This window comes from Panthera tigris, chromosome C2 (assembly GCF_018350195.1).
Source record: "Panthera tigris isolate Pti1 chromosome C2, P.tigris_Pti1_mat1.1, whole genome shotgun sequence".
Taxonomy (NCBI): domain Eukaryota; kingdom Metazoa; phylum Chordata; class Mammalia; order Carnivora; family Felidae; genus Panthera; species Panthera tigris.
The window spans coordinates 123,438,140-123,464,956 of record NC_056668.1 but is presented as its reverse complement, the minus strand read 5'-3'; the positions used below and the strand labels follow the sequence as shown (position 1 = coordinate 123,464,956).

The following is a 26,817-nucleotide window of genomic DNA, read 5'->3' as shown; positions in this document are numbered from 1 at the left end:
TACTAGAAATAAACTCAAGAGAAGTCCTTTCTAAACTCTAAACTTAGAGAAGTAAAATAATAAAATAAAATAAAATAAATTTTAAATATATATGATTAAAATAAATATGCATTTCTTGAAAATCTTTAAAAGTCATTTTATGGGGCACCTGGGTAGCTCAGTCTGTTAGGCATCGACATCAGCTCAGGTCATGATTCTCACAGCTCATGAGTTTGAGCCCCACATCAGGCTCTGACCTGACACCTCAGCCTGCTCAGATTCTGTGTCCCTCTCTCACTCTGCCCCTCCCCCACTCATTCTCGCTCTCTTGCTCTCTCAAGAACAAACGTTAAAAATTTTTTTTTAAGTCATTATAGATTTTACACCTGAAACGAATATAACGCTAATATAACTAGAATTAAATTAAAAAAATTTTTTTAAGTTGCTATAGATTTACTAAGACCAGAAAACTTTTAAAAAGATCAGTTGAATTCAAACAAGTAAGGTAAACAAATTTGGTTATTTTAAACATACCAAATGTATTCATTCTGATTAAAAAACCATTTCAAGGATCTTTCTACAGAACACTGATAACCACTGCATTTAATAAATGACAGTGCTTTTTCCAGCGTTCTGAAAATTAAATCAAGAAACTAAAATTTGTTTGGCTCTTTGGAACAATTTTTTTCCTTTCTTTATTCTGCCTCAAGGCAAACATTCATCAATACTGCCCAAAAGTGATCTAAAAGGTTTATGCTCTAAAACATCAGCTTCTAGAAAGAGGTAATTTTCAACAATACATGTTCATTTTAGAACAGTCACTGCAAAAATTAAAGTCATTTTAATATTAAAACATTGGAGCTCATTGAATGAAACCGTTAGAAATAATCCAGAACCTACTTACTACGTGCAGGTAGTAATTACAATGATTACACCAAAAGCAATGTTTTAATTGTTCTTAGTGAAAGATATAGAAAACCTACCTAAAATCTGGAATTTTAAAATCTTAAACTTTCTAGTCTATCATTTAGAGTATATGTAAAGGTTTAAAACATGAAAATTTCTCCTATGGAAAATTATCCAATCTATGGAGATATACCTATGTTAGAAAGGACAATGTACATGAAATCAACAAAGTAATATATATTCCCAAAAAGAATTATAAAAATTATCTTTTACTCTTACCTGAGCAACATCTTCAAGTTTATTCCACTTGATCGACAGCAGTAATTTTGGCAGTGACTGTGGGAAATTCTCTCTGCAATCTTGTCGCAAAGTCCAAATAAGATCCATTTCGTTCTCACACAGTTGAGACAAGGGATCCCTGTCCAAGATTTCTTTCAGTACAGCAAGAAACTTTTTTCCACCTCGACTCTAAGAAAGTAAAATACTCATTCATCACATAATTTAATTCTGTGAACAGCACTGGCAAACACTTAGCAAATTTATATACAAGAAATTTATAAACAATTTATGAGCTTTAACATGTAAGATACTAAAAATCGAATTCCTTAAAAAGATTACTAAGGATGGATGCCCTTTTTATATGTTTTATTGATAGAATATTAAATCTGTAAGCTAAGGATGAAGGAAAGAATTATTTTTAAACAGTTCTTACAAAGGGGGGGAAATACGGATTCTTTAAAAGTCCATGTGCAAACACTAGGTGGCAGAATTGCAATTTGGATTAAAAAGTCATTTATTATTTGAACTGAATTTCCTGTCTTTCCATTTTAATTTTTAATTTCTATAAACAAATAAAACAACAAAGACAAACCAAACATATGAAGTTTTTAAAAAAGTGTAAGTGTCTTGTTAGCTCAGAGGCATAAAAACCACTGGATTAAGCAATAAATCTTGGATAAAACTAAACATGAAACAAATACAATTATCCCATTTTCTTTCCCAATCCTTGTAAGAATAAACTAAAATAATGAAGATGGCCCGTGCTATTTTTTGGATCTAGACTCTGAATTATAGTAACATGAAAAAAAAAAGAGACTCATTTCCCATACTTAAAGAAAAACTTTATCATTTAGGCCAAAATACATTAAAAAAAAAACAAAAAACCTTTCCAGAATAGGAATTTTTAACTGATATTTCATATAAGCATTAAACTAGTTATATTATTTTCTAAAGTAATGAGATTAAAAATAATATATGCACATGTACAAAAGAATGGGGATTATAATTATCTACACAGAACTGTCTATGTAAAAAATCTGAAAGAATCAACAAAAATATTACCGGAACATAATTAAAGCAAGATTGTAGAACACAGGTTAGTATACAAAAGTAAATTACTTTCCTATATATCAGCAACCTAAGTGCTATTTGAAATTAAAAACCTAATACCACTTACGTTAGCACCCAAAAATATGAAAACTTAGGTATAAAACTAACAAAATATGTACAAAATCTATATGAGGAAAACTACTGAACTCTGGTGAAAGAAATCAAAGAACTAAATAAACAGAAAGATATTCCATGTTCATGAATAGTAAGATTCAGTACTGTCAGAATGTCAGCTCTTCCCAACGTAATCAACAGATTTAATGCAAACCCAATCAAAATTCTGTAGGTGTCAATAAAGCAATTCTAAAGTTATATGGAGAGACAAAAGACCCAGAACAGCCAACACAATAATGAAGAAGCAATAAAGTTGAAGGATTGACACTACCCAACTTAGTAAAAATAAATGTGAAACACAAAACTATAAAACTCCTAGCAGATAATATAAGAGAAAACCTAGATGACCTGGGGTTTGGCAATGGTTTTTTACATATAATACCAAAGGCATGATCCATCAATTAAAGAACCATTAATCTGGATTTCAGTAAATTTAAAATTATCTCCTCTGTGAAAGACACTGTCAAGGGAATGAAGAGAGAAGCTACAGATTGGGAGAAAATACCTGCAAAAAGACTTACCTGATAAAGGACCATTACCCAATTACACAAACAGCTCTTAAAAACTCAACAATTAGAAAATAAACCATCAGACTAAAATATAAGTCCTGAACAGACAGCTCACCAAACAAGGTACAGACGTAACAAGAGCATATAAAACGATGCTTAACATCATATGTCATCAGGGAAAGACAAATTAAACAAATATGAGATAAGACTACACACCTATTAGAATGGCCAAAATCCAGAACACTGACAACATCAAATGCTGTTGAGGATATGGAGCAACTCATATTCACTGCTGGTGGGAATGCAAAACACTGCCAACTGCTTAGAAAGACAGTGTGGCAGTGTCTTACAAAACTAAACATACTCTTACCATACAATCCAGTAATCATGCCCCTTCGTATTTACCAAAAGGAGTTGAAAATTTATGCCCACCAAAAACCCCGCACATGGATGTTTACAGCATCTTTATTCAAAATTGTCAAAATTTAGAAGCAACCAAGATGTCCTTCAGTGGGCGAATGGATAAACTGTAATACATACAGACAATGGAGTATTATTTAACACTAAAAGGAAAAGAGCTTTCATGCCACAAAAAGACATGAAGGACCCTTAAGTACATAGCATTAAGGGAAAGAAGCCAGTTTGAAAAGACTGCATACTCTATGATTCCAACTTATATAACATGTAGAAAAGACCAAACTATGGAGAGAATAAAAGGATCAGTGGTTGCCAGGGGTAGGGTGGGGAAATGAAGAGGCAGAGCAGAGGATTCATGGGACAGTAAAAATATTCTGCATAATATGATAGTGATAAAAACATATCACACATTGTCCAAACTCACAAAATATACAACACCAAGAATGAAACCCAAGGTAAACAAACTATGGACTTTGGGTGATTATGATTTGTCAATATAGGTGCATTCTTGGCAACAAATATACCACTTTGGTGAGTGATGTCGCTAATGGGAAAGGGAGATGCATGTGAAGGGATAGGGGTATATGAGAAATCTCTGTACCTTCCTCCTGATTTTGTTGTGATCCTAAAACCGTTCTTTAAAAAAATTATTTTACACACACACACAGAATGTACGATTACAATGGGTTTATATTCAGACCTTCAACCTAAAAATGGTATGCTCTCTTTTACAGGCTTGACAGGGTTTCTCCGAAAAATTATCATGACAAGTCATCAGAATCTGAAAATCAAACTCCTACACTTACTTACACATCTCAAAATGAAACCTGCTGCTGCAAACAACACAGTATAAATTGTTCATGTCAGCGAAACGCAGACTGCTGTTAAATAATGCAAAAAGCTAGCAAACCCACTGTAATTTTGTGAATCAAAATTAGACTCTACAGACCTACTGTAAGTAAATATCCTGAAGACCTATGAGTAAACTAAGAGGGGAAAGCAAGGGGATTGGCTCTATAATTGTACTGTGATTGTTTACCGAGCTATGAAAAGCACAGCACTGAATAAAGCCAAGGTAAAAATAAACAACTACCAGAAATGTGGCAGGAAGCCCAAAGAAAACACAGAATCTTACATTCTTTTGCAAAACCCAAAATAATCAGTAATGAAAACTTACACTGTATAGGGTAAATGGTGATCTTATACACCTGTTCAAATGTTTGAACTAAAGTAAGATAATGGTGGAAAGCAATTAACACTAACATTCATATTCTCTATTTTTCTTTACATGTGGATTTTTCAAAAACCATATACATATTATGATATAACAGTGATTACTGACTAGAATAAATCAAAGCAAATACACTTTGCTATAAGCACATCAAAAAAATGAGTGTGGCTTTCCCCCACTTCCCAATGGGGGGGATATGGGTATGAGGGGGCATGAAAGGAAGAAGCCATCGCTATAACATAAAGGTTCAAGGAGAAACAAGTGTTGATATAGAAGCCACAGGAAGTTGTCCAGAGATCTAGCTAACATAATTAATGAAGGTGGCTACACTAAACAACAGCTTTTTAATGTGCACGAAACATATTTATATTAGAAGGAAATGCTATTTAAGACTTTCACAGCTACAGAGGAGAAGTCAATGTCTGGCTTCAAAGCTTCAAAGGACAGGCAGACTCTCTTGTTAGGGCTCACACAGCCGGTGACTTTAAGTTGAAGCCAGTGCTAAATGACCATTCCAAAATCGGATGGCCCTTAAGAATTATGCTAAATCTACTCTGCCTGTGCTCTATAATAAATGGAACAACAAAGCCTGATGACAGCACATCTGTTTACAACATGGTTTACTGAATATGTTATGCTCACTGTTGAGACCTACTGGTCAGAAAAAAAGATTCTTTTCAAAACTTTAGTACTGACAATGCACCTGGTCATCTAAGGGTTCTGATGGAGATGTACAATTACACTGATGTTGTTTCATGCCAGCTAACACAATATCCACCCTGCAATCCATAGATTAAGGAGTAATTTCAACTTTCAAGCCTTATTATCTAGGAAATACATTTTGTGAGGTCAAAGTTGCCACAGTGATTCCTCTGATGGATGTGGACAAAGTAAATTGAAAACATTCTGGAAAGGATTCACCATTCTAGATGCCATTAAGAACATTCATCATTCATGAAAGAGGTCAAAATATCAACATTAACAAGGAGTTTGGAAGAAGTTGATTCCAACCATCATGGATGACTTTGAGTGTTTTAAGACTTCAGGGGAGGAAGTAACTGCAGATGTGGTAAAAACAGCAAGAGAACCAGAAGTGAAGCCTGAATATGTGACAGACATGATGCAATCTCATGATAAAACGTGAACAGATGAGGACTTGTTTCTTATGGATCAGCAAAGAAAGTGTTAGGTTTATTCATTTTTGAGGCGGGGGGGGGGGGCAGCGAGAGGGGGAGACACAGAATCCGAAGCAGGCTGGAGGCTATGAGCCGTGAGCACAGAGCCCGACGCGGGGCTCAGACTCACGACTGTGAGATCATGACCTGAGCCAAAGTCGGATGCTTAGCCAACCAAACCACCCAGGTGCCCCAAAGAAAGTGGTTTCTTGAGATAGAATCTACCACTGGTAAAGATGCTGTGAAGTCTGTTGAAATGACAGCAAAGGATTTAGAATATGACATAAACTTAGTTGATAAAGCAGCAACAGGGATTGAAAGGATGGACTCTAATTTTGAAACAAGTTCTACTGTGGGTAAAATGCTATTAAGCAGATTGCATGCTGCAGAGAAATCGTTCCTAAAAGGAAGAAGAGTCAATTAATGCAGCAAACTTCATTGTGGTCTTATTTTAAGAACTGCCACAGTTACCCCCACCTTCAGCAACTTCCACCCTGATCAGTCAGAAGTCATCAACATCAAGGCAAGAACTTCCACCACCAAACAGATTACAACTTGCTGAAAGCTCAGGTAATGATTAGCACTTTTTAACAAAAAGTGTTTTTAAATTAAGGTATGTACATTGTGTTTTAGGTGTAATGCTGTAGCACATGTAAGATTACAGTACAGTGTAAACATAACTTTTATATGCAGTAGGAAGCCAAAAAATTCATGACTCACTTTATTGTGATATTCCCTTTATTGCAGTGGTCTGGAACAGAACCCACAGTATCCCCAAGGTCTGCCCATAATTGCATGGCAAGCTGATAAGCGTATACTTGCACTTCTTTTGTGTCATTAAAAAGAAGTGCTCTCAAAGTATTTATGGTAGTAGATGACTTGTACTGCAGGACTATGGATATTTTTGAAAACTCTTAATGGCAAAGCAGAAGACACCCTGAGCCAGACATTTCTCCAACTAGCCAACATTAAATAGAGCTTTGATTCTGTGTAAATGAAAAAAACATACACTCTCTCCATTTTGTCTTCTGGCCTCTATATAATTAACCATTCTATGTAGAATGGCCTTATACTGAAGACACATAAAAACTGTAAACAGACAACATGGTAAGAGAACATTAGGTCAGACTCAGCAAAGTCTTAAATGATCTTAAGAGTAAAAAAATTAAACTAAAAAGTATAGGTGGTAGAAAAATTGCATATGGTGTAAACTAAACAAAGTAATCTACTTTGTAGTTTTTGGGTACAAACAATGGGTATGTGTGGGAGAAATTACTGTTTATTCCTCTGTATGCATTCTGCTCTTCATCCTTTATTAACTAGAATCTTTTTCTGGCCAAGCACATGACTGCCCAGCCTATGACTACATTTCCCAGCCTCACTTGTGGTTAGGTATGGCCATGTGAGGAAGTCCTGATTAATGAGATGTGAACAGCAATGAGGCATATAAATGATATCTTCAAAAAGAATGGGTACAGCCTCTACTCTTGCTTTCCCTATTCCTTGCTGGCTGCACCATAATACACAAGAAACTGAAGCACCAGTATTAAACTTGAGACAGAAAGTACACACTAACATGATAGAGCACCAAGATGGAAGAAACTGGCTCCCCAGCACTGTAAATCCTGGCCTGATTATATATGCTGTTACATGAGATAAATAAAATTACAGTCTCTTCATTCAACTGAATACTATTCAAAAAGACAGTATTGTCAATCTATGAGGTGGCATAACATCCCTTAAAGACTAGCTGCTGGGGGTGCTTGGCTGGTTCAGTCAGTAGTGCATGCAACTCTTGATCTCACACTGGTGAGTTCAAGCCCTATGTTGAGCATGGAGCCTATATATATATATATATATATATATATATATATATATATATATACACACTATATGTATATATGTGTGTGTATATATATACACACACATATATACATATAGTATATACATACAGTATATACAATACAATACAATAAAAAAGACGAGATGCTAAACCTGTGCTTATATCAGAAAAGGGTTTACCACTGAACACAGACCACCTACAAACAGCTGCCATTCAACAAAAAACATAGTATGTACATACTCACATACATTCTCAGGCTATTCTTCCATAAGAGTATGGTCATCTATAAGCTCATTACCATAAATGAGATGAAAGTAACTAATAAGGAGAAAGGGTCCTTTTAAAACCTTGATACTTACTGATACATTAGCACTGTCACTGCTTGCAATCTCAGCTGCCTTCTCGATTATCTGTTAAAAAAAAACTTTTAAAATTAAATTTTGGCTCTTATATTTGGAAAATTTTAATTGTAAATGATTATAATTGTACTTAGACTAAAAGAAACAACATATGGTCTGGCATTTCTATGCTTTATAATGTAAACATGAATTTTAAATGCAAAATGGTATTATACAGTGATTCCCAATCTTCGAACTTTTTTTTAAATCTTTTTAGAAAATATTTTTATTTATTTTTGAGAGACAGAATGCGAGCAGGGAGGGGTAGAGACAGAGGGGGACAGAGGATCAAAAGCAGGCTGCACACTGACAGCGGCAAGCCCAATATGGGGCTGGAACTCACCAACCATTAGATCATGACCGGAGCCTAAGCTGGACACTCAACTGACTGAGCCACCCAGGCACCCCCCCCATCCCAATCTTTAAACTCTTGACAACTGGGTATCAAGGGTATTATTATAAGGGACTGTGACTCCTAGGGTGCACTAGCATTGTCTCTAGACAAAATAAGCAATGGCTTGCATATGCATATGAAAGAATTTTAAATACAGGTAAATATTTTCTGCTTAAGAAAATGCAAAGGTATACAAGAGTTACTAAATAAATAGTTTTTGTCACTGTTTTTCTTAATTAACATAACAAAAGTAGAGTATCAAGAGACAGCCGTTTGAATTCATTAAGTTCTAAATGGGCTCTGATTCTTTTTTTTAAGTTTATTTATTTTGAGAGAGAGAGAGAGAGAATGAGGTAGGGGCAGAGAGAAAAAGAGGTAAAATGCCAAGCAGGCTCTGCATTGTCAGCACAGAGCTCAAACCCATGAACTGTGAGATCATGACCTGAGCCAAAATCAAGAGTCTGATGGTTAACCAACTGAGCCACCCAGGTGCCCTTTAAAGAGACTCTGATTCTTGAAAAGACGGGAAAAATCAGTGGTTAAAGAATCTGAAGATTTATATCCTGATACTGAGTTATATAATCCTAAATGAATAATTTAACTGTATCCTCAAATGTAAAGTGCAGTGATAACTCTTATCCTATTTCATAGGGTTGTTATAAAAACAAAATGAGATTACAGTCATTAATCAATAACCATAAAATTGACTTGAAAAGCAAAAGGTACACAAGTGATCACAACAAAAACTATTAAATAAAAAGAACACAGGGAACTTTCACCTTTTCTATCTGTATTAACTGATATTTTAAATGATCGCATATAAATTGTACAATTAAAAAAACCCAATAATTATAAACATATTTATACATATTTAAAGAAAAACCCTCTATCTCAAATTCATCTTCAAAGACAGACTAAGAGATTACAAAAGCAAAAAGTTTAGTGACGTAAGCAATATTTTTTTGTTTTTTAAAAAGTGGACCTCTCTTGAAATAGCAGGTGAAAACTATTTAAATTTGCAGAGGATGTTCTATTTGTAAAAATGCTTCAAAATGCACCACATTTTATATATATACAATGGAGTATTACTCGGCAATCAAAAAGAATGTAATCTTGCCATTTGCAACTACGTGGATAGAACTAGAGAGTATTACGCTAAGTGAAATTAGTCAGAGAAAGACAAATATCATATGACTTCACTCATATGAGGACGTGAATAGACAAAACAGATGAACATAAGGGAAGGGAAGCACAAATAATATAAAAACAGGGAGGGGGACAAAACAGAAGAGACTCTCAAATATGGAGAACAAAAAAAAAAAAAAAAAAAAAATATGGAGAACAAACAGAGGGTTACTGGAGGGATTGTGGGAGGGGGGGAAGGGCTAAATGGGTAAGGGCACTAAGGAATCTACTCCTGAAATCATTGTTGCACTATATGCTAACTAACTTGGATGTAAATTTAAAAAATTAATTACTTTAAAAAATAATAATAAAATGCACCCCATTTTGGAGCACCTAGGTGGCTCAGTCGGTTCAGTATCTGGCTCTTAATTTTGGCTCAGGTGATGATCTCATGGTTTGTTGGATTGAGTCCTGCACCCAGCTGAGTGCTGAGAGCTCAGAGTCTGCTTGGGATTCTCTCCTCCTACTTTGCTTCTCCCCCCATTTCATCCAAAAGAAACTATAATTGTTGAACTCACACTATAACAACACAAAAATAGTTGTAGCTTATACTATTAAATGTAACACAAGTAGCTATGCCTTCTGGTTAAATTGCTATTCTAAGGAATAAAGCCAAGGCATGAATGCAAAGAGGAGTCAAAATACCTTTTTCTACTCAATGAACACTAAGGTCTATGGTTCTTGACATATCTGAGATTTGAGATTTCTGCTGTAATAACCCCTATTATTACTAATCAAGAAAATACTTTAGAAGAATTTGAAATAAAAAGGCTTATTTTTTTTTTTTACATTTATTTATTTATTTTGAGAGAGAAACAGCATAAGCGGGTGAGGGGTAGAGAGAGATGGAGTGAGAGAATTGCAAGCCGGCTCTGCACTGACAGATGTGGGGCTTGAATGGACCATGAGATCATGACCTGAGCTGAAACCAACAGTCAGATGCTTAACCAACTGAGCTACCTCGGTGCCCCGAAAAGTTGCTTCTTATGTCGATAAAGTTCAATTAAAATGAGAGTAAAGAAGAAACATTACGTAACAAGTTTAATTTACATACTACTTTAGAAATCTATTCTATACAGGTCTGGTAGTGCTGGATTTTAAAATACAATTGATTTGAATATTATTTAGTGTGATATCAAATGTATTTATTTATTTAAAATTTTTATTTCTTTTGAAAAACAGAGAGAGAGAGAACATGAGCAGGGGAGGGGGAGAGAGAGGGAGAGACAGAGAGGATCCCAAGCAGGCTCTTCACTGTCAGCACAGAGACCGATGTGAGGCTCTAACGTATAAACCGTGAGATCATGACCTGAGCCAAAATCATGAGTCGAATGCTTAGCTGACCGGTATATTATCAATTTTTAAGGGAAGTTTATTCTCACATAGATTAAGGAAATAAAATAAATTAGTTATTCTCTGAGAATTTGCTTCAAGATTTTCTCATAAAAATCAGCATCAATCACACGTGAAGCAATGATGCCAAGCCTGAAGATAAAACATATGACAACTTAGCTCTCTTAGAATATAAATTAGCAAAGCCCCATTTTCAAATCCACGAGATACCCTCCAGATTGCCAAGATAAGCAGTTTGTATACTAAGGAAATGTGTTTAGAAATGGAAGTCCTTGGTATAGATTCTACATAAATAACAGTACCTTAGGAAGTCTTCCTGATAGTAATATTCAACATAAATTATCTGTTCTTTGAATACCAATTCTAACAACAGCAGTGAATATGTCTTTAATCCCTGAATATGCTGGGCAAGCTTTAAGGACGTTTCACATGCTCAGATTTACATATGAATGCATTTACAGCCGTTTTAAATTGAAAAGAACCTCAGAGAACCATTATAATTTCCTCATTTTATAAATGAGAAACCTGACTTCCAGAGATACTATGTTCCACCTGGTCAGTGATGAAGCCAAGACTAAGTAAGAGTTAGCTGGCTCCATGCTCAGTGGTCTTTCCACTGAATCAAGCTGACAACATATGTGACATTTGGAAAGAAAAAGTTTTCGTAAAGTTTCATTATAAACATGTAGAGCCAAGAACTAACAATTCAATGATTTTCATACATAGTGGCCTTTAAAATAATTAGCTTACCTTATCAAAGGGAGGATAATAATAAGGTTGTTTTTTATTCTCTGGGAATTTGATATGCAAAGCTGTTGCATTTTCTGTATATGGATTTGTCTGAACAGTTCCCATTGGATTCAACATTTCTTCAAGTTCATCTAAAATATGCAAATAATTTTGATTCTTAAAAAATGTTTTTGAAACTAAACTAAAATTCTTAATAGATTTCAACCATGAAAATTATTTTTAAAGTATGTTACCTAAGGAATTTGTCAGATAATTTTATCAGTAAGCCTCTAATTTTCTGTTAATACTTGACACAAGAGTTGAATACGTTTACATACATCTCTAAAATGAGAAAGTTTACAAAAATTAATACGTACCTCACATCTTCCTTCAAATTTGGTAAGAATTCTCAATCTTGAAAAAGACTTAATTGGAATTGCTTCCCATCAAAATAACGTGACCAAAAAATTTTCCTAACTTCATCACATATAGGGATTTCTTATTTTCTGTGGTCACCACAGTACCCAAACTGTTATTTCTGAGGGTCATCAATGACATTCTTTTGAACAAACCTAATGCTATTTATGTTCCTAGATCATTCCATAACTGCTGATATAGTTAAACACCTCTCCAGTAGTCTCTGCAATACTCCATTCAAGTGGTACTGCTATAAACTGCTTCTTTCTTCAAGGCACTGCTCCCACACTCTAAAATGGTCCATTCACAGACTTGTGCATAGGCATCTTACATTTCAATGCTCTCATAAAACCCCGGAGTTCATATAACTTTCATTTCACAGATAAACTATTAAAAAGACATTAAACTCAAGATAAGAGAACAGAATTAGCAGTACATCCTCAAGTCTCCCGTCTGCAAACTAGTATGTCCTTCCTTACACTGATTTTTAGCAGTTGTTCTCTCCTAAGGAAACAAAAGATAAAAATCCATTGTGTCCAGGCCTAATATCCAGATACTATGCACACTCGAATTATTTACCAATGCTAGAAAATCTTCACAAAGTATTTGCAAGTTTCAGGTCCTGATCAATTCTTTGCTCATGTTTAATATCGTCAAATTTCATAGAAGGAAGCAATTCTCATCATTTATACACTTCTAAATCAGATTTCTCAGCAAATTAAAATCTTATACTTATGGTAGCATTATACTTCCTTGTCCCATAACATGCAATCTATCTAAAGTAAAATGTACCATTTTAGTATTCTTATCAGTCCCAAACATATAGAGGTAACCTTGCTTAAAAGGGGTTACAAAAAGGCACTCTAATACATTATAGAGAGTATGAATTGGTACAGTCTCTACTGGAGAGCAATTTGTGATTATTCATCAAACTTACAAATGTATTTACTTTTTTATTTTAAAATTCCAAGTTTTTATTTTTTTTAAAGTTTTTATTTTAATTCGAGTTAGTTAACATAGAGTGATTTATCAGTTTCAGGTGTACAATAACAAATGTATATATTCTTTAACACAATAAACCCATCTCTAGGAAATCTTACACAAATACCTACACATAAGCAAGGTTATTCATTGTAACACTTGCTTAAATTATCAAAAGATAAGTCTACTTTAAAAAGCATCAGCAACACTCTAGATAGATACATAAGGTTAAAAGGGCAAGAGCAGAACACTGCACAGAAAATGCTACTTTCTTTCAGAATGGAAAAAAAATAGAATATTTCCTAGTGTATACATGAAGAAATCGGGAAAGATATAAAAGCAACCAGAAATGTGATTATATACCCTATAGTGATGACCTAGGGACTCTAGATAATAGATTATTTGGGGAAAAAAAAAAAAAAAGACTATTTGTATTTCAGCCTCACTCCTACAGGGATAAAGCGACAATTCTAGAGTTGATACATGCAGAGAAAATGTGTTCATTTATTATTTTTCATGTTATATTTTGTTAGAGATGAAGTCAGGTTCATGGTATGCCAAGTTAATACTGTCCAAAATCATCAATTCTGCTAAAAATACGAGTCAAGTTGCTTGGTGATTCTGGAGAACATGTGTGAATCTAAATTAAGGTTTTGAAAGAAGTATAACTGCTGAAATGCATAACTTTTACTGTTATGACACTCACAGTTTCTCTTAAGAAATGCATAAATGCCTACTATTCTATATTTTGGGAATAACATGATTAATAAAAACTATTACAAGTATATGTAGGAAAGAGCAGAAATTAAAGAATATATATACACATAAAATATTAGAATATGAGGAGTTTTAAATACGTCTGTGAGGAACTGATTATCCAAAACCAGTTTCTCAGATGGCAACTACTAATAAATGAATATTTTCAAACGTCTGTCACCCACAAAATAATTTTAAAATGCACGTAAGTTCACAATTTTATTAACTGTATTAATGAGCTATGAAGGCAGGGGAAAAAAAGAAAACCACTATTACAATGCAAAGCTTACACTAAAAACTTCCAACATTCAAAAAAAAGCAATATGGAATAATGGAAAGAGTCAAGCAATCTTTTGTATAAACCCTGGTTTTGAGCCAATTATGTACGACTGACCAACTTATCATCTCTGAGGTTCACTTTTCTCATCTGTAAAATGGAGATAAAACTATCTACCTTATTGGGGTGCTCTGCATAATATTTAAGAAATACAGACAAATTATAGCTCAAATTTCGGGTTAAAGCCAACTAAACACTTATTGTATTTTTACTATTCCTCCCATTATTAGTGGATGTGCCTTCTATTAGTGCAGTAAATTTAGTACAACTAGGCGCAACAAAGGTTGTTATAAGACATTGTTTTTTAGGACAATTTCTCCAAAGCCTGCAAAAATAAAATGTTTAAAACAACACCATATTCATTAAGATAACAAATATATTCAGATATAAATCACTTTTTAAACATATTAAAACCATCTGTGGGAATCTGTTTTAGAAAGAATAATAAAGATATGAAATGAAGGTTTCTTTACTAAACTAAAAGAATAGTGAGTCATAAAGAAACAGTAACTAGTCCACATGCCAAAAGTTACTATTTAAGGATTAGGATATAAATCTTACCAGGAAATGAAGACCAGCTGTGCAATATTATGTCTCCAGATCTCAACTGTCCTTTAAAGTCAAAAACCATTGTATTTACCCATGCTACAGGATAATGCTGTTGAAAAAGATACCATTGCATAAATACGCTGAAAATGAACTTTAGCATGTAAATGTGTACATGCCCTTTGTTTCAAAAATTTAGTTCTAGAAATTGCTAGAGTTCCCGATGATTTCCAAAAAATCATCCAAAATAAAACAAGATATACATGGAAAAATGTTCAAGATCTTTACAGTGGTTCAAGAAAACTCTGAAAGCCAATTAATGTCTCATGATAAAATAACATATCCAAAAAACAGTATTTAATGTATAAACATTGCAAGTGATAAGGAATTTTTAATGATTCAAGAAAATATGCGTGATATAATGTCAGGCTGTATGTTTTAAGAGCTTTAAGCCTAAGTAAATCTTACGTAGGAGAAGGCAATGTATTCTGGTATTGTAGAATTTATTAATATTTCTAAAAAGGAAGTGCCAAGCTCACAGACTTACACAGGTATCTAGACCAATTAACTTGGTCACAATTTATCAAAAATACTCATAAATAGTCAAAAGCTTTTAGTAAAATTCTGTATCAGTGGAAGAAAAAACACTGAGGAAATAACTCTTCTGTGACTTTTACATCCTAAAATTTATTTTTTTTAACTATATGGTAATAGCCACAAGAAAAGCCTTGCATTCTCACAGTAAAAAATAAAGGATACAAATACACATACATAAATATAGTAACCAGTTTTTTAAAACAAGTATACAATTCATGCCTCCATGCCTTCTAAACTTATAAGAAAATGAAAAAGACCTGACTAAAAACAGGAAACAGAAGATGAGAATATCAGAACAGGTACACCATCCCTTTTCCACAACCTCAAAATCTAACAAACTCCAAAAACTAAAGGTTTGTCCATAACTCATTTGACAGTGCAGGGCACCTAAGTGGCTCAGTCGGTTGAGCATCCATCTGACTTCGGCTCAGGGCATGATCTCGAGGTTCATGAGTTCCAGCCCCACATCAAGCTTGCTGATGTCAGTGTGTAGCCTGCTTTGGATCCTCTGTCCCCTCTCGCTGCCCCTCCCCACTCACGCGCGCACGCAAGCGCTCTCTTTCTCTCAAAAATAAACCTTAAAAAAAAAAAATTTCACTTGACAGTAAAACATGGTCAGAAATGGCATGAACTTAACTGATACTCTTCATTTGTCTCATTCAGTATGAATAGTCACAGATTTCACTGTTGGATACTGATATGTTTGATTACAGATTTGTGCTCCAGATCCCACAGAGTGTGTTGAGTGAAGTGTGTTGTGTAATCTTTCTAAAATTCAAAAAATTCTGAGTGTTCAAGTATATGTGGCACCTAGAATTTTAGTTAAGGGACTGTGGACATATAATTTTTTAGATCTTTTCATTCATTTTTATCTGTATCTTTTTAAGTTTATTTATTTTGAAAGGGGGGGAATGAGTGAGGAAGGGGCAGAGAGAGGGGGACAGAGAATCTAAAGCAAGTTCTGTGCTGTGAGCACAGAGCCCGACGTGGGGCTCAAACTCACAAACTGTGAGATCATGACCTGAGCCGAAGTCGGACGCTTAAGTGACTGAGCCACCCAGGCACCCCACACCTCTCTCTTCTTAAAAGTATAATATTTATAATAGAACACTTACAGTAGGACATTTGCTAAAACAAATCTGCCAGAAGAGAAAATAAATAAACAGAATATAAAAATGGATATTTATTGTCTTTTTAAAATCACTTCTTATGGACCAAAGTTATATGATAAAATTTCACTTATATTACTCAATTATTTCAAAGAGTCTTAAAATCATTTCATTATAAAAATTTTTCAGTAGTGCATAATTACCACTTTCCCAGATTTCCGGATGGTCTGATATTTAGAGGGATTAATAGTTTTAGTCGATTTTTTCGTTTTCACTTTATCCAAAACTGCATAAATAGCAAAACATAATCGAGCCATTCGTGGCAGGTCACAAATATTTATATCAAATTCCAGTGGTTCATTCCAAATGTGATCATTTTTCCCTGATATCTCTGAGCTTACGATGGTTTTACACAGGAGTTCGGTACCATGAAAAAGGCCAGCCCTGACATGAACCTATAATGAAGGAGACAAAAACAAACACAGATTTATGAACACTGTACTAATGAACACCTCTATTTTGAAGAAAAATCGTATATTGGGAGAAGGAGCATACCAACTCTAGGAAAAACCTTTTGTCCACAGAACCATCAGGCTATAATTAATCAGTAGATACTTCACTAAACTGTTATTTTAACCTATTTTTCACTTAATCCAAGAGGTCTCAATGTATGTATAAACAGATCTACAGAAACCAAGACCATAAATATAAAAACTATTACTATCATATGCTCACTTCCACTGACTTCATTTATTCGGGATCTTGTCTTACTCTTCTGCAAAACTGGAAAGGAAGTGATGGATGGAATGTCTCCCAAGTCTCTTCCTACATTAAAAAAATTTTTATTTCAGAGGGAGAGAGAGTGGAGGTGAGGGGCAAAGGGAGAGAGGGAGGGGGGGAGGGAGGGAAGGAGGGAGGGGGGGAGAGAGAGAGAGAGAGAGAGAGAGAGAGAGAGAGAGAGAGAGAGAGAATCTTAAGCAGGATTCAATCTTAAGCAGGCTCAGCATGGAGCCTGACATGGTGCTTGCTCCCACAACCCTGCAATCATGACCTGAGTGGAAATCAAGAGTCAGAGGTTTAACCAACTGAACCATCAGGCGCCCTTATTTTCTTACTTTGAAACCATCATCAAGCCTACACTGTGTACAAGCCTATACTGTATAAACTTAAATAAAAAATAAAATAACAAAATACAATATATACTCACTAAAAGCATATTCACATTTTGACAGTACAAAGAAATGAATACAAATAAAACTAGTTGTACTATGACAGTAAGAACATTGGTGAGTTATCCTTCTCTTAAGTTATTTTCAATTATATTTTATGTTATTGTTAAAATACTTTAAAATTGGGGCGCCTGGGTGGCTCAGTTGGGTAAGGGTCCAACTCTTGACTTGGGCTCAGATCATGATCTCTGTTATGAGATCAAGCCCTGTGTCAGGCACCGTGCCCAGCATGGAGCCTGCTTGAGATTTTCTCTCTCTCCTTCTGCCCTCCTCTGCTGGAACTCTCTTTCTCTCAAAAACAAAGAAACAAACAAACAAATAACACAAAATAAAATACTTCAAAAATATTATTCTAGAAAGCACCAAACAAAATAGCTGGATGATCTAAATTTAAGATCCTAAATACAAGCATAACACCAAATGCTCACAATCAATCTAAAACTCATAAAATTTAATGCAAATATGAATGAAAATGGAAATCATTTTTTGTATTACTTTTTAAAAAACCATTCAAGGTTATCTGTTTTTAAACAGTGTCAAAAGAATAAACAAATAAAAAATAAACAGACATGGGGTGCCTGGGTGGCTCAGTGGATTGAGTGTCCGACTTTAGCTCAGGTCATGATCTCGCAGTCCGTGAGTTCGAGCCCTGCGTCGGGCTCTGTGCTGACAGCTCGGAGCCTAAAGCCTGCTTCGGATTCTGTGTCTGTCTCTCTCTCTCTCTCTCTCTCTCTCTCTCTCTCTCTCTCTGCCCCTCCCCTGCTCATGTGCTCTCTCTCAAAACTAAACAAACATTAAACAAATTTTTTTACATAAATAAAATAAACAGACTCTGTCAAGACTGAGTAGTCACAGCCTTAAGCAACTTTTAAGTCTATGTCTACAGTACTTTAAATGATACTCCCCTGTGTTCCCTGAAATAAGGCAAAAAGTCTGGAGATTCTTTTTTTACTCTGTAAATTATACGATAATAATTACGAAGAAAGATTTATACAACAGCACTTTTAGGAAATCTTTGTATTTACATTTATGCTATGCTCAAAGTATCTAAACTATGAGACACTTACAATACTAGTATTTTTAAAGGCCAAGACAAAATAAGAATAATAATTACTTTATTCTGTAAAGAAAACTGCAATTGCCTATAAGAACCATAATTATTTTCTCCTAAGCAACTAAGAAATGGCCCTATCATGAAATGCTCAAAAGATGGAATTTAGTGTTAGTAAAATTGTATGGAAGATAGGAAGAGCACAAAACTTAAGATTTTGAAGTTTTCTTTTCCTCCCTGAGATACCTCAGGAAAACGGAGCATCAATTAATGAACACACAATGAATGGTAATTTTAGTTTATCAGGAGGTTAGGAAAGGTTCCATCACTATGCACTAGTCATTATCTTTTTCTTTTTTTTTAATCAGGAAAGTGCAAATCATGTTTATTTATTTTTGAGAAAAAGAGAGACAGAGTGTGAGTGGGAGGGGGCAGAGAGGGAGGGAGACACAGAATCCAAAGCAGGCTCCAGGCTCTGAACTGTCAGCACAGAGCCTGATGAGAGGCTCAAACTCACAAACCATGAGATCATGACCTGAACTGAAGTCAGATGCTTAACCAACTGAGCCACCCAGATGTCCCTCTTTTTTTTTTTTTTTTAATGTTTATTTATTTTGAGGGAGAGCATGCTCACCTGCATGCAAGGGACGGGCCGAGAGAGAAGAGAGAATCCCAACCAAGCAAGGTAGAGCCTGCTTGGGATTCTCCCTCTCTCTCTCTCTTGTTCTCTCTCTCTCTCTCTCTCTCTCTGCCCCTTCCTCACACTCACCGTCTCTCTCTTTCTCTCTCTCTCAAAAATAAATAAAACACACACACACACACACACACACACACACACACACACACACACACACAGAAATGTGTACTGACGCCTGTCAAAACAGGAGTCTGGAATTGAAGAAGTACCTAGGCTACAGGCAAAGGCTTAAGAATAATAAGCAAAGGAGGTACAGTTTTTCAATTTTCTTACAAAGAGCATATCAGTAATTGTTTTCCAAGATGTGAAAAATCCAAATGAGAGGGAAAAAAAACTATAAGAGGTGTTGAGGCAGGGCCCACATGCCTAAAGCAATCAATCCATCTGACCTCCGAGTTTCCTGACCTCAAAATCTCCACAGTACTTCCTCTCCTTCCCCTCTGCCCCACAAACCCAATCACATGCAGAATTTGACTTTCCCACACCGTAGCAACTCCAAATCACTAATTGCTACATCTCACTTTCTACCACTTCTCCTTCTAACTCACTCTGACACTCCCACAGGAAAATCCCCTTGCCCATTTTTAGCCTCATTTCAATGACCGACACCTCCCCTTCTTTCCCCATCAGATTTGTCCGCCTTTGCCTTCCCCAAAACTCTCTGCCAATGCCGGTCTCTCCCTCTGTCACACACAACTGAGGTCCATACCCTGAATAAACCTAATCACTTGTCTCCTCTCCATACTACATGTTTTTGGGCCAACCAGCACCATGACTAACCAGTCTCAAATGTAAAATTATTGTTTCATCACTGCAAGAACATTTCTTACCATTACTTTAACTGCTGAAAACCTGCATAGCCATTTACTCTTCTATAAGATGAGCCTTCCTCACAATCAATAAAAATATTAAAAATTTTAAAGCCCTTATTTAAGCTCCCTTTTTTATCAGGTTTCTGCTACCTAAAGATGACATGCTGTGATGGATACCTCCTGTTGGTCAACCTATTCTATTGAGAAGTTATAGAACATTAGAACAATGAAATACTAGTCCATTATTATTTATGAGATAAGGAAAGCAAGTAATGAGGAAGATCAAATTATGTAGCTAATAAAAAAAGGAATCCAAAACTCACCAAATATAGATAGATCACTGTTAAAAAATTATGAAGTCAGATCACTGTTACTAAATTATGAAGTCACGTGGGTGGGGAAGATTGAAGATGGCAAATATGCTGGGATGAAGTAAAGGGGTTAAAGAGTATTTTTCTTCCAGAAAAATGCAGGTTATTTCATTTGCACCAGATCCTCCACAAATCTCCATGTAAAGACGTAGGTGGGGGTAGGGTGGGGGTTTTCATCTATTCACACATGAACCCTGCTTATGAACGTCATGTCCCTAAGACTACTTTAATTCCACTATAGGCTCACCTGATGATCAAAGTATTTATGCTTGGATTTCATATCTATATCTGACCTTACATAGGCACAACAAAGTATTTGCTGCCTAAACCTTACCCAAAACCCAATCTGGGGAAAAAATATGCATTCAGAATTTCCTGAAAGACACACAGTACATTTATTTCTCTGGGAAGTTCAAATTATTACCATTCAATTAAACATAAACCATCACATGGTTGAGTATAAAACTGAGAGTGAATTACTTTTGTCTCTTACAGAATAACTTTTCCTCAATTGTACTTAATATTATATTTTAAATCTACCCAGTGAAAGATTCTATAGAAGAAAGATATGTGAAACGTTATTTTACCTACTGTAAAGATGCTGGCATGAGTGTTGATGCCCACTTTACTTCCCACTGTGTTTCCTTCATAAGGAGCCACAAATATCTCTCAATTTACAATAGTATCAGGATGAGCTACAAACACATGAATGACTAGTTTATCTTAAGAGAATCTGAATATTACAACTGATCATGTTTTCTTTGCTTTGACCATGAGGTATACTACAAGAAAGCAAAATATGTAATCCAACATCAAGCAGTTACAGAGGATCTTACTATAATACATACTTACCGTGAATCTTGCTCCTGACTTTTGACTATTAAATATTCTCAATTATTTTTTAAAAAGTCAAAATTTTGTATAGGGTTTGTGTGCATGCGTGTGTGTGTGCGCGCGTGCTGAGAGAAAGAGAAATGGAGACAGATCAAGTACATGTACACTTAGCTCTTACATTTGTGAAGATTCAATAAATCATAAGTAAAACAAAACATACAAAAAACACATTCTGGGGGCGCCTGGGTGGCTCAGTCGGTTAAGCGTCTGACTTCGGCTCAGGTCATGATCTCGCGGTCCGTGAGTTCGAGCCCCACGTTGGGCTCTGTGCTGACCGCTCAGAGCCTGGAGCCTGCTTTGGATTTTGTGTCTCCCTCTCTCTCTGCCTCTCCCCTGTTCATGCTCTGTCTCTCTCTGTCTCAAAAATAAATAAACGTTAAAAAAAATTTAAAAACAAAAACAAAAAAACAAAAAACACATTCTGTATCTTTTGTATGATAGGATGTAAGGTAGGAATTTCAGGATAAAAGTGACATTCAGTTCTTACTTTCGGTGACCCTGAACAGTTATAAGTCTTATGAATTCTATTACCTTTTACATATGAAATAGTTTATTCAAAAAATAACAAGTAGACTATAAAGAAATAAATGTTTCTCAACGTTTTTGTGATAAAAACCAGCTACTTACAATAAATTGCTGAACTGGAAAAATGTTAGCATCTCTTGGTTTTGACAATTTTTGAGAATAAAAACATATAGGAGTCCACTACATAATTACTTAATAAATGTTAGCTAGTATTGAAAGAACCAAAACAAAAACTGCTAGTTATAATTCCATCAACCAACTTCTAACAGAATTGAGATATAAGGAATGAAGTAAAACTATGGATCAGCTGGATATAAAGGTAAAAAAACGCAAGTATAATGAACTTGAAAAGTTCTGTACTAACTATAAACAAGAATAGCAAAGTGTATGATCTAGAAAAAAATAATAATAAAGACTCTAACCAAGACATGGTAATAATAAAAAAAGAGACCCAGCATATTCTGAAAAAGTGTTGAAATATTACTCATTATCTAATTATAATTAGTCAAAGTGTGATTTAAGACCAAGTCATTAAGATTATATCTACTTGAGAAATCTAGTAATTCACTAAAATGATTCAAGTTGATACCTGGTTAAAAACGAACAAGAGGGACGCCTGTGTGGCTCATGTCACGATCTCACGGTTCATGGGTTCGAGGCCTGTATCGGGCTCTGTGTTGACAGCTCAGAGTCTCCCTCTCTCTGTGCCCCTACCCTGTTCATGCTCTGTCTCTCCCTGTCTCTCAAAAATGAATAAATGTTAAAAAAGAAAAAATTTAAAAACAACAAACAAGAGTACTAAAAATGACCTACACTTAAAATTAAACAAAACAAAAAAACCCCACGTGTTTTCGGAACTTAGAATCTCCCATGATAGCAGACATGAAAAACTATACTCTGAACTTGTATCAAATGGAATTTTGTCAAAATTGTCCCATTTCCTGATCCTTGGTCTGAATCATCTTCAAGGTTTGAAAAGTAAAGAATTTTGGAGCACCATCATGCTTAATACAGTCATGTTTTATTGTCCAACTTCAGTAAACTTCCAAGGAAACCCTTTTTGCACAAGCCCCAAAACATGCGGAGAGCAAGAGAAGGTAGGCTTTAGCATGCAGAGAACTTCCCCACTCTGCTACAGCAAGGAGGATAGACTACATTCCTGAACTCAACAATTAAACATGTTTCTGTGTTGGGCAAGACATGAAACTTTTCCCAACACTGTACCTAATTTCCTTCTTGTTCAGTAATAATGGCCAAAATCTACTACTTTCTGCCTGTACATACTAGCCACAAAAAAATGTCAGTGATATGAATAGTCTGAAATTCCCATAGTTTCATGGAGTGCATCACTTTGTAAAGCAGATCTGTTCTGGCTTTTGGAAGGAATGTTATGCTACCTTTAAGAAAATGAAGATGTTAGAGATCGTTACATTAAAATGTATTAATTCATAGCACAAGTATTTATTTAGTGTTCCTGGCACTGAAATGAAAAGAGAAAAACGTTAAGGTAGTTTCTTTCTTCAGGTTATATATATTTTATGGTTTTTAAAAAAAAATTTTTTTTTAATGTTTATTCATTTTTGAGAGCATGAGTGGGGGAAGGGCAGAGAAAGAGGGAGACACAGAATTAGAAGCAGGCTCCAGGCTCTGAGCTGTCAGCACAGAGCCCGACACGGAGCTCAAACTCACAAACCGTGAGATCATGACCTGAGTTTAAGTTGGATGCTTAACCAGCTGAGCCACCCACGTGCCCTATTTAAAATTTTTTTTTTAATGTTTACTTATTTTTGAGAGGTAGAGACAGAGTGAGAATAGGGTAAGGGCAGAGAGAGAGGGAAACATAGAATTCACAGCAGGCTCCAGGCTCTGAGCTGTCAGCACAGAGCCCGATGCAGGGCCTGAATCCACGAACTGTGAGATCATGACCTGAGCCGAAGTAGGACGCGTAACCAACTGAGCCACCCAGGTGCCTCTGATCATATATTTTAATAGTCTAAATATAAGAGAGCTGAGAACCACATAACTAGTCCGGGCAGTGTTAGGATATTGGACTAATAAGTGTGATATCAGATGTACCTAAACTTAAAATTCTGTGTTTATCCAATTTCTGGCTCATTTGAGTTTCTTGAATCTGTTATGTCTTTTACCAACTTTGGAAAGCTCCCAGTGAGAATTTCTTTAAAAAGTTTTTCTGAACTATATTCTTTTTCTTTCTGAAATTCAGATTACCTTCTGATGTTCAACCTTCTGATACTGTTTGACTTTCTGATATTGCTGCACGGTATATGAGGCTATAAAGAGTTTTTTCTCCCTCATTTTTCTCTATTTTGTTCAAAATGAAAATTATTTTTATTAATCTTCAAATCACTGACTTTCCCTTCTCATTACATTTCTACCACTGAGTCCATTCAATGACTTTATAAATTATAAGTTACTGTATTTTTCAGTTCTAAATTTTCCAAACGGTACCTATTTTATCTTCTATTTCTTGGCTGAGACTTTCCACTTTTCCATTCCATTCAATTGTGTTTGCCCTTACTTGCAGCATTTTTATAAGTGACTTAACATCTATGTCATCTCAGCACTGACACCTGTTGATTATCATCATGCACACAACTTGATATCATCCTAGTTCTTCATATGCCAATTAATTTTAAATTGCATCCCAGACCATTCTGACCACTATGTTATGGGACTCCAGGTTTTGTTTATATCTTACAGAAAATGTTAATATATTTTAGCAGACAATGATTAGGTTCAGACTCCATGGTGCAACAAGCCCCTTGAAGCTATGGTTCTAATACCAATTCAGTCAAATTATTTACAGAGCTATTGGATCTGTCCTATGTGTGCAGCATACAGTGACCAGACTGAGACCTGGGTGGTAGTTTATGCTATAGTTCATTTCTCAAAGTGTGTTGGCAGTTAAGACTCAGATCCACATATGTACAGTTTAGGAATAAACCTGTAAGCATAAACAGCTTAAAGGGGTTGCTCTCCTAAGCTCCTCCCACTCTCCAATCATCCAAGTACTTTTTGGTTGCCTGGGGCTCCCCTTTTTTTAATCACCCAGCCAGAAAGCTGAGGCCTTATTCACCCACACTTCCTAGAACTATGCCAAATAGCACAAGAGAAAAGGAGAAAGGAAAACAAAAAAGCCAGTGAGGATCTGCCCCATTCTCCTGATACTACAACTCTTCTAAACATAGAGGAAGGTTCAACTCTGCATTTTAGCCTGTCCCCACTGCTGTTGCTGCTGCCACTACCACTGCCACCACTGCTACTAATGCCACAGAACTTGTTAGAAACTGGGGCAAATGAGAACAGAGAAAACAACAAGAAACAAATAATAGAGGGGAAAAGTGGGGAGATCCTCACTCTCTCTCAGAGTTAGAAGACCTCTTTCCCGCTAGAGCTATAACCAGAGGGCTTCTTGAGCTCTGTGTGCACTAGTGTCATCTTCTAGATTTGGGACAGCACTGAATATGAATATGCATACCTGAAAAGTGAAACACCACAAGGCTAGGAAAAGACTGATCAGAAAGCTTTATGCTACAGAATTCTAAGCACACTTAAAAGGTCAAAAGACAGACTTCACTCACATGAGGACTTTAAGAGACAAAACAGATGAACATAAGGGAAGGGAAACAAAAATAATATAAAAACAGGGAGGGGAACAAAACAGAAGAGACTCATAAATATGGAGAACAAACTGAGGGTTATGGGAGGGATTGTGGGAGGGGGGATGGGCTAAATGGGTAAGGGGCATTAAGGAATCTACTCCTGAAATCATTGCTTCACTATAAGCTAACTAATTTGGATGTAAATTTTAACAAATAAAAAATAAAATTTGAAAAAAAAAAGGTCAAAAGATATTCAAGTGCCAGCCAGGGAGAATAGTGAATCTTCACTGAACACCTAGGATTTTCACTACAAACTGTAGAGAATCATGTGCCCCATAGGATCTCTGGGTCTGTGAATATAATGGATTCGCTCCTGTGATTAGGTTATACTATTTGACATAGCTAACTTTGAAGAAGGGAGATATTGGTGAGCCATCAAAAAAGGACCAGGCTCTTCCCCGCAAGAGATTCAAAATGTGGGAAGAATGTGATGCTTGACAAATTCTCCATTTCTATAGAGTTAAAAATAGAGCCACAGAGCCAGGCTTGAAAGATGCCTCTATTAACTAAGAGCAATCCCCAGTCAATCCCCTGCCAAGACCCAGCAAGGCAATGAGGACCTCAGTTCTACAACTTCCAGGAACTGAATTTGACCAATAACTTGAATCACCCTGGAAGCAAATTCTTCTCTAGAGTCTTCAGAAGAAATACGACCTAACACCTGGATTTCAACCTTGTAAAACCATAAGCAGAAAACCCAGTCACACCACACCTAGACTTCTGACTGACAGATATACAAGCTAATAAATACATATTCAAGCTGCTAGGTTTGTGGTAATTTGCTAAACAGCAATAGAAAACTAATTTAACGGGCTATTATGAACGTAATAATTTAACAACTTAAATACTTCAGAAAACAAAAATTATCAAAATTGACACAAAAGAAATAAAAATATGACTATATATCCATTAAAGATATTAAATTCCTAATTAAAAACCTTCCCACAAAGAAAACTCTAGGGTCAGATGGCTTGGAGTAAATCTTACCAAACATTTAAAGAAGAAATAATACCAATTCTATATAAACTTATTCAGAAAATTAATAGGAGGAAGGCTTCTCAAGTCAATTTGGGGAAAAAAGATCAATAACTGTTTTCATGACTGGCATTTAAATTTTTTTACCTGTTGCAACAATCATGTTCTACTTTTGCAACTGGACACAAATTAATAAGGAAAGTTTAAATAAAAGA

At 35.4% G+C, this 26,817-nt stretch overlaps 1 protein-coding gene and 1 long non-coding RNA gene across 9 annotated transcripts in view; one reads left to right on the top strand and one right to left on the bottom strand.

Annotated features, from left to right (window-relative positions):
- The window catches only part of PIK3CB (phosphatidylinositol-4,5-bisphosphate 3-kinase catalytic subunit beta), a 175,761-nt gene that overhangs the window by 46,483 nt on the left and 102,461 nt on the right, over positions 1–26,817 (bottom strand). For all 8 annotated transcript variants that reach the window (XM_042998513.1, XM_042998518.1, XM_042998519.1 and 5 more), the window contains 5 exons: positions 16,569–16,820; positions 14,675–14,771; positions 11,644–11,774; positions 7,923–7,973; positions 1,165–1,353 (listed from right to left, as the gene is read on the bottom strand). In XM_042998513.1, coding sequence (XP_042854447.1) covers positions 1,165–1,353; positions 7,923–7,973; positions 11,644–11,774; positions 14,675–14,771; positions 16,569–16,820 — 720 coding nt within the window. The remainder of the gene's footprint in view (positions 1–1,164; positions 1,354–7,922; positions 7,974–11,643; positions 11,775–14,674; positions 14,772–16,568; positions 16,821–26,817) is intronic.
- LOC122241951 lies at positions 3,336–6,290 on the top strand. The gene is made up of 2 exons (XR_006222050.1): positions 3,336–4,268; positions 6,177–6,290. It is a non-coding gene; the product is annotated as an uncharacterized LOC122241951 (long non-coding RNA).